The sequence below is a fragment of the Tupaia chinensis genome, unplaced genomic scaffold (assembly GCF_000334495.1).
Source record: "Tupaia chinensis unplaced genomic scaffold, TupChi_1.0 Scaffold000222_1, whole genome shotgun sequence".
Classification (NCBI taxonomy): domain Eukaryota; kingdom Metazoa; phylum Chordata; class Mammalia; order Scandentia; family Tupaiidae; genus Tupaia; species Tupaia belangeri.
The window spans coordinates 2,971,640-2,980,972 of NW_006159697.1; the positions used below are offsets into that span (position 1 = coordinate 2,971,640).

General features: G+C 45.0%; 1 protein-coding gene across 1 annotated transcript in view; it reads right to left on the reverse strand.

Moving 5' to 3' along the window:
- The window catches only part of STS (steroid sulfatase), a 157,534-nt gene that overhangs the window by 82,988 nt on the left and 65,213 nt on the right, over positions 1-9,333 (reverse strand). Inside the window, exons 3-5 of the mRNA XM_006147773.3 lie at positions 4,009-4,149; positions 1,479-1,600; positions 1,256-1,378 (exon numbers count right to left, since the gene is read on the reverse strand). Coding sequence (XP_006147835.1) covers positions 1,256-1,378; positions 1,479-1,600; positions 4,009-4,149 — 386 coding nt within the window. The remainder of the gene's footprint in view (positions 1-1,255; positions 1,379-1,478; positions 1,601-4,008; positions 4,150-9,333) is intronic.

Below are 9,333 nucleotides of genomic sequence, written 5' to 3' on the forward strand. Positions count from 1 at the left end.
CAACGAGATCTCTTAGTGGGAATGCCAAGAGAGACAAATTCTGACGTGATTTTAGTTGTGAAGTGTTAGATGGAAATCTATCAATAGCATGGTGTGTACATGTAGTGTTATATGCTCTCTCTGCGTGTATAGTCGTCTGTTTATCCATCTATCTTCTATCATGCCCCTCTTATCCATAAGTCTGTCTCATTTATCATGTGTCTTTCTTCATCTATCCATTCTGATCCATCTCTATCATCCATCTAACTATATCATCAATCTATACCTATCATCTCTCCTATATCTATCTATCTATCTATCTATCTATCTATCTATCTATCTACTTACCTATTATCTGTCACCTACCTATTATCTATCTATGTATCTATCATCTTCCTATGTATGTATTTATACATCAATCCATCCTATGTATCTATCTTCTATCTTCTATCTCTATCTACCTATCTATCTATCTACCTATCTATCTATCAATCACCTACCTATCTATACCTGCCTATCCATCTGTCATCACTTGCATCTGTCTATCATCTATTAATCTATATGTCATCTGTCATATCTATCTACCTACTAATGCTCCATCTACCTATCATCTCTTCCATACATCTATTATAACCTATCATCTGTCCCATTTCTCTATCATGTGTCACTATCACATCTACAGATCTTATCTACTGCTCTCTCTACCTATCTACACATGCACACTCACACACACACAGGTGTATGCTTTGTCATTCATCTGTACCAATCACACCTCGTTACCTAGCTAACTAACCATCGCGTGCCATCTATCCATTCGTTAATCCTTTCTTTGATCTATGCATGCATCCATCCAGTTGTGTATCTGTCCATCCATCTATCCATCCATTGATTTATAATTCTATCATTATCTGTTTACCTACCTATATCAATCCAGAGTCTACCTACATGTGCACACACACACAATCACACACACACATACACTCACTCACACGTATCTATATAGTCAAATAGCCCAGATAGGCTGATGGTATATTTTTCAAGTCACAAGGTCCAGCACTTAAACTGTGCAGTGAGCCATGTGGGTCTTAACCACCAGGCCACGGGCCAGCCCAGGCTCATTGTGCTTTGGTTTACAATGGAATTATGTCTTCCCTATTTAAAGTTGTATAAAGTATCTGTGACATCACCCCTAAGAAAGCTATTCAGAAGCCTTTCTCGCTGCTCTGCTCACACTGTCCAGGGCTTCCTGTCCGACCTCAGCCGTCCTTCCACATACCTATCAATGCTGTCGCGTAGCCTTGATCTTTCAGAAGCCTGGCAAAAGTGATCTCCCTGGTTGGAAGTCCCCCAGAAGATGCCGTGAAGAGGAAAACTCCCAGCCGGTTCTCAGCTGCCATTCCTGAAACAAGACAAACCAACTCTCAAGATCCAGAACAACCTTGGAGCTGAGAGGCAGCACGGGAAGGACAAGGACCACAGTGCTTGGGACAGGCAGCTACCTGAGCGGATGGGGTACCGGCCCGTCAAGAAGGCCGCCCTGCTTGGTGTACACAGGGGGGATGCCGCCAGGTGCTGCGTGAGTTTCACTCCCTCGCTGGCCAGCCGGTCAATACCGGGAGTCCTAGAACGAAAGCATCACGTCATTTGTGATGACCTCCGAGATGGAGCTGTCTCTTTGCTTTCTTATCAGGGAAACCCTCCCACTGACCAAGGCCAGCAGGGTGGTTGTAGGGGGGAGATAAGGGAGAAGTTGAGGAAGAAGTGACAAAGAAGTAGGACTCAAACTGGGAACACCACCAAGATCCAGGATTGACATCCTAGGGGATCCAGTGACGTGTTCAGTGAACTCGGGCTCCTGTGCCCACTAGCCCTGGCTGAGAACAAAGAAACTAAGTCTCAGTCATGGGGGGTGAGGAGAGAGGGTGAGGGATGGGGCAGGGGCAGGTTTCATCCTCCTCTAGTCAGGTCCACTCCTCCCCATTAACTCTGCAGCCCCAAAGGAGAAAGCTCCAGGGTCAGCTTGAGTGTTCTGGCCAACCACAGCCAAAGAAGACCCTGTGACTGCTATGAACAAGTTCCAACCAACAGATCAAGATGGTCCAGGGCCCAGGACACACACTACTGTGAAGAAATAACAGTGCCCCTCATTCATCCTTTGTTGTTGTTGTTGTTGTGTGTGTGTGTGTGTGTGTGTGTATATATATATATATATATCATGTGTGTGCATAAATAAAATAAAATGACCTCAAACTTTTTAGAAATAAAGCAAAAGACAAGGCAGAAGCAAACATGGTTGGTTAAAATTTTAAGAGAACAATGCATGCAGCTCTTCTCTCTATATACTTTTTAAAAAAAATCTAACCCATGTCATAGGTCAGTAACCATTTTAAAAATAAAAAGCAGCATTTGATGCAAAGATGCAGGTTGTCACTGAGAAATATTTGGTTACATCTTGAAGGCAACTTTTTCCTTAAGAGAATAATTGATTTAGATTTTGGTTGATGTGACAGGTAACAACGAAATACACTTTGTCATGTAGAAGAGAAGAAGAGGAGTCAGAGTAAGTGCTATGAAAATAAATCACTGTTCCATGGCACTGGGCCAAGGGTCCACCCCCAGCTCCAGACATTCATTATTCATAGATTCTACGAGAAAATTCTAGAAAAGCAAAATGAGCTCTTTCTCCATTCCCTACTTTAATTGAGTTTGTATTGATTGCTTTTGTGGTGAAGTTCTCTATGGAATTTGTTTTATGCCATTGTTTCCTCATTATTAGAAGGAGAAAATAAATGCTAGTATTCTACTATGCTCATCTCTTTTTTAAACTAAAAGGCTCCTAAAATATGTCTTATGTTAAGTCAATTGTAGACAGAGGGCTCATGAAGACAACTCTGTCCTCTGGGCAGATATTCAGCTCCAAGTGTGAGATGCCCAGAGTCTGGCTTCCCTTGTTTGTCCTACTGTTATGACCACCCCTGGCCCTTCCGAGTCATGCCAAAATACAATATGACACCTCTCCCCATGACTGTCTGCCCATACTATGATCTGAATAGCTGTGTCCCCTCATATTCACATGTTGAAATCTTCACCCCGAAGGTGATGGTATTAGGAGGTGGGACCTTCGGGACCTTATGACGTCATGAGGGTGGAGTCCTCCTGAACGGCATGAGTGCTCTCATGGAAGACGTCTCAGAGAGCCCCCTCATCCCTTCTTCCATGTGATGATACAGTGAGAAGTTCCATCCATGAGTCAGGAAGTGGGTCCCCACCAGACACTCAATCTGCCCTGCCTAGCTAGATCTTGGACTTCCAGCCTCCAGAACTGTGAGCAATGAGTGGCTGTTGATTAGCCACTTGGCTATCCTATTCTGTTACAGCAGCCAGAACAGATAGACTCTAACAGTCCATGCTGCTGAGGATGGCTAAGAGCCCCAGCATGAAGGGGCATCAGGTATGGTGGGAAGAGTGAGTGTTTGACATGCCAGGATGAGGCAGGGCAGGCTTAGAAGTAACAGAAAGAAACCCAGATGCCCCAAAGAGAAGAAAAAGTAGAACAAAAGGAGGAAAATGAGACATACAAAGCAGCATAGCCATGGTAAGAAGCAACAATGGGGGCTGGCAGATAACAAGGCAGTTAAGGGCGCTTGACTCCCACATGGTTGACTATGGTTCAAGTCCCGAACCTGGTGGCTTGCTTTGTCACTTTCTCTCTCTCTCTCTCTCTGTCCCTCTCTGGTCAAATTAAAATAAATAAAGTTAAATAAAATAATTCTTTAAAAAAAGTAAAAGAAAGAACGGTGATGGGTGCATTCCCGATGAGCTCCCTGTCTTTGCATTTTACTGCATACAGATAGGTAACTTCACACCCCTCTTCCTGTGTCACACACCTTGCTGTCTCTAGGTAAAGCCCAGCATGGGCGTGTGCTGTTCAGGGGGTTGAAAATGATTCCTTGTGACCCATGTTGGTTGGGCCCATGAGCCACCCCTGGGGATGGCTGTCTGCATGTATTTGGGAGCTGTATTACCCACCTGAGAGTCTTGTTGCCATAGCAGCCAGGGTCTCCGATGCCGAGGTCGTCAGCCATCAGCACAATGATATTGGGCCTCGTTGCCACCTGGCTCTGGGCTTCACACAGACAGAGCAGCAGAAGGAGAAGGAGCCTCATCTTCCTGCACAGGGCAAGGGGAAAAAAGGAACTGAGACACTGGCGTGTGCCAACTTCTTTCCTCTTTCTTTCAGACACTCCTTACACAAGTTCCCAAAGTCATTGTCTACCTCTGACAGTCTGCGCTCCAAAAATACTCCTGGGAGGCAGCAGGTTGTGTGGTGGTTAAGGCACTGGACTCCTACATGATGGACTGCAGTTCGAGTCCTGGACCTGGCGGCTTGCTTTCTCATTTTCCTTCCCTCTCTCTGTCTCTGTCTGGTGAGTGCAAGTAAAATAAAATAATAGTAATAATAACACATACACACATAAAATTAAATGAATAATCCTTTTTGTAAAAGAAATAAAAGACATTTGTCTCAGCAATTGCTGGGAGAGGAGCTTCATCGTCTTTCCTGTGTGTTTATTTCCAAAATACCCACTTCCTTCTCTGTGGTGAGCACAGCCTCTCCTGTCCACGCTAGACCCACACACGGAATGTGCTTAGAGAAATGAAAGCACAAACCCCTTCCTGGTGTGTCCCTAGGAGAGGAGGGCTCCTTCCTAAGCTAAAATCCTCCCTCAGCATACCAAGAAAACAGGTGTGTGCTAAGAGCAAAAGCTCTCATGTTTTTAAGTTGTTTTTCTCATTTTTTTCTCAGTGGCAAGAAGAGCAGGAGACAGAGAAAGAAGAGTGTAGAGAGTCAGCCCTCTTGGGGTTCTCCATGCTGTGGTCCTCCGAGCCTCCCCTAGCCCCTGGGGCCATGACAGTGGCCCAGCAGTCACGCAGCATCTGCAAGGCTGGCTCACACAGGCAAGTTCTAGAATCCTATCTAGAGACCTCCATCCAGACGCACCCCCCTATGATCCAGGACTGACTGAGACTGGGCGTGGATCACCGTGCAAAGACCCTTCCAGCTTCCCTGACATACTTTCCTTTAATGAATCAGTCCATTTTCTGCTGGGACACGGGGCGCTGTCCAGCTCTGCAGAGTTGGAACGGGTATCTGGGGGTGCAACTTCTCCCACAAAGACAAGCACAGGATCTCTCATTTTGCAGCCTCACCCGACAGATCACTTTCCATTCCCTAGGCTTTCCTGAGGAGTCCGCCATGCCATCTCTTCTTCCTGGTTCCCCCCTCAACGGAGAGGCTGGTGTCTCCTTACTCCAGCGTGAGTCACAGGCTTGCGCTCTTCTGTCCTTCTCTCCCTGTTCGTTTTGTAGAGCTCAGCGTGTGTGTTCAGCCTTGTGAGCCACACAAGCAGTTTGCTTTCCTTCCAATGAGACTCCCTCTTTTTCTGGGGGGGACACTGGTTTCCAAGGTCCCCTTGTCATCTGACTCTCTTCTCTCTTCAACTTAGGTTTTGCCGCCCTAACTTCTCGCCCTGCCACGAGTTGTCTGTTGAGACTTGGAGCTGATGTGGGTAGTGACAATTAGTGGTAAATGTCACTTACTAGGTTGCCCAGCCAGGCAGAGGGCTGGCTCGGTTCCCTGGCAGGTGGCAGAGAGGTGTGCAGCGTGAGACATTGCAGCCTTGAGCTCTGTTTGTTCTTAATGTGCTGCTGCTGCTGCTTTTTCCAGTTTCTTCCTTCCTTCCTTCTTTTTCTTTCTTTCTTTCTTTCTTTCTTTCTTTCTTTCTTTCTTTCTCTTTCTTTCTTTCTTTCTTTCTTTCTTTCTTTCTTTCTTTCTCTCTCTCTCTCTCTTTCTTTTCTTTCTTTCTTTCTTTCTTTCTCTTTCTTTTCTTTCTCTTTCTCTCTCTCTCCTTCTTTCTTTTCTTTCTCTTTCTTTCTTTCTTTTTGTCTTTCTTTCTTTCTTGCTTTCTTTCTTTCTCTCTCTCTCTCTCTTTCTGTCTTTCTTTCTTTCTTTCTTTCTTTCTTTCTTTCTCTTTCTTTTCTCTCTCTCTCCTTCTTTCTTTTCTCTCTCTCTCCTTCTTTCTTTTCTTTCTCTTTCTCTTTCTTTCTTTCTTTCTTTCTTTCTTTCTTTCTTTCTTTCTTTCTTCTATGAGTAGGAGAGACAGACAGAGAGAGAGAGACTCAACAGCCCCAGACCACACATGTACTCTGAATGCTCAGAAAGGGTCTCCCGGACATGAACCCACATGCTTCTCATGTGGCCCAGCCTCCAGGAGCACCGTATACTGCACACCCCTCTGCAACCTCACGTCGCTCACTCTGTGAACGGGACAAACAAGGTTGACTTGCTTCTTCCTTGAAGTCTCTTCGCTTTAATGAAACCAAGAATCCAGAGAAGTATTCCATGGTCATGCCCTCTTCTAACAGTAGACAAAACTGTTTACATTTGGGACCAGCAGTTGGCATAATGGCTATGTGGCTGGACTCCCACGTAGTCGACCGAGGTTCAAGTCCTGGACCTGGTGGCTTAAACTCACACCAGGTGCATGTGTGTGCGTGCCCAAGATCCCGAGAAGAGAATGGAGGAGAAGGGATTGCGGCTTGGCCATCCCCCCTGGGGGTGATTTCTCACTTTCTATCTCTCTGTCTCTCTCTTTCTGGTAAGTACATGTGCCCTATAACAAAAACCTCTCCAAAAATAAAACATCATTTGCTGTGTCCAGATGATTCAGCTGAGTGATATCACTACGATACGTGACATAATTGTGTTTTATTTACACCGCACCAGCTTTACTTCCCATGAATTAGACACAAAGCCCAGGATGAAACGGTGTAGCCACCGACACAAGCTTGTCATGGTGTCTCATTTAAAACGGGCTAGAAACAAAAGCAACCCTTATCGTATCACCAAGTTCTTATTTTGCAGCTAAAGATCTACCATGGCTTGAGGCAGGGTTTCCGAGACAGAAGGTGGAACTGATGGAGCATCTCCTTCCTGGGTGGAAGTGATCAGCCCCTTGAACATCTCTGACATAGAGCTCCTTGCTGTCTTCCTCGAGGAATGCAGACACTGAGCCAGAAGCATCTGGAGAGAACTTAAAGTCTTGCCGAACTCTTAACTTCTTCATCAGAAACTTGATAGCGAAGGCTGAGCAATGATTCGCCTTCTCATTTTTTTTTAACTGCCAGAGAGCATGTACAGTTGCTAGAGAGAGGCAAGGGAAAGAGAGAGAGAGAGAGAGAGAGAGAGAGAACCCCCTCAATGGATGGGATGTGGTCACTCCACTGTCCCTTCTCCATCTCTGCATCCTGTCAAGATTTGGGCACCCATGCACCCATACCTATTGTGGTTGTTTTTTTCCTTTCCATTCCTTTATTTTTTTTCCTCACGTCTCATTGATTCACAAAATATCTTAATTAATCTAACTGCTTTCAATAGCAAGTGGAGCTGATAATCTGTGAACACATGTGGACTATGGGCATGAAACTCTGTGGATAGAATAAACATACTAGAAAGAAGCACCTAGCTGAAGCTATATAGTTTACTGTGGTCATGACATAGGTATTTTTTAAATCTATTTTTTAATGTCAAGAAAGGCAGTTTTAGCTTTAGTAAATCAAAATCAATCAATGTTAAGAAAACTTTCCTTAAAACTGAAAGCCAGGAAACAGGTTAGGATTCTGTTCAAATAGTAGGTACATGGGCCTGTCCACAACTCCAGAGAGGACAGAACTCTTTAACTCTGGAAATCAAAGCTTAGAAGGTCAGTAACGGTTTAGTCAAGTCATACAATTCTATTTCACCAGCTCAGTCTCATGTACTTAATTTATCTTCCGCTGTGGCCCAAGGTTTCCATTTAAATTCTGGAAGGTAACATTCAACTCTGGACTTGTTCCTACCATAAGCTGACCATTTCCTTAGATGTTTTTGCACTCCTATTTCTGTGTGTCTGACTTTCGTTTTCCTGCTACAGCACTCCCTTCAGCACTTCTTGGAGAGCTGGTCTGGAGTTGGTAAATTCTTTCAGGTTTTGTTTATCTGAGAATGTTCTTGTCTTCTCTTCCCATATGAAGGATGATCTTGCTGGGTAGTGTATTCCTGGTTGAAATTCTTTTTCACTCAACACTTTGAGACTAGTTTCCCATTCTTTCCTTGCTCACATTGTTTCCGAGGAGAGGTCCGCTGTTCCACCTGGGCTGAGATTCAAACTGCATCTGGCCATGTGGGACCCAGCTCCCTTGACCGCTAAGCTATGGGGCCAGACTCAGTTTGAAATTTTCAGGGTTTTTTTTTTTTTTTTGAGAGAGATTTTGGCTATAGCGTGCGTGTGCTCACTGGAGAGACATAAAAAGACAGAGAGACAGAAAGAGAGAAATCACTCCCTGGGGGAAATGTCCACCCCCGCAATCCCTTCTCCCATTCTCATCTCGGGATCTTAGGCATGCACGCACGCACACACACCCATTGTGAGTTTCAAGCTGCTGGTCATGGACTCGAACTGCAGTTGACCACATCAGAGTCCAGCACCTTAACCACGATGCTACTTGTTGGCATTATTTTGTAATTTTTTTTTAAAAAAGTTAATTTCATGAGAGATGGGGCTGTGGGGGGTGACAGAGAGAAAAAGACATGCCTAACAGGGTCTTGATGCTACAAACTACCCCAAGCCTCAGCCAGCTCTACATGGGCGTGTACACACCCACCTGGCTTGTGCAGAGAGGTCCCGGGCTGTGAACCCAGGACCTTTCCACGTCAGTCAGTCGTGCTACCCCTGTGTTGCCATCTGGCCCCAGCAGAAGAGATCTTCAAAGACTCCAGGGAGTATTGGGGTCCCTAAGTGAATTTAATGGCTTGCAAATCCATAACTAATACTAGTACCGTGTGAAAGGGTGGACTTACTACCCTTCTGTCCCTGTCAGAATGCTGCACATGTCATTCACCCCAGAGAAGGTGGGTTCTAAGCCTGCAGTGCCATGACTCTAATTCATGGCTATTTCATGTTTCACTGAATAGATGCAATAAGTGAATACGTGTTCATACTTTATCTTAAAATGACAGCTCGTTCAGACCAGCAGATGGCATAATGATTCCACTGCTGGACTTCTGTAGTTGACCACAGTTCAAGTCCCAGACCCAGTGGCTTAAAACTCACATACATGTACAGATGTGCCCAAGATCCCAAGAGAAGAATGGAGGAGAAGGGACTGTGGCATGGCCACCCCCTGGGGGGGTGATTTCTCACTTTCTGTCTCTCTGTCTCTCTGGTGAGCGCACATGCGCCCTGTAGCAAAAATCTCTCTCTCTAAAAAAAAAAAAAAAAAAAAAAAAAAAAACCAGCTCTTCGAGCAAAAAGA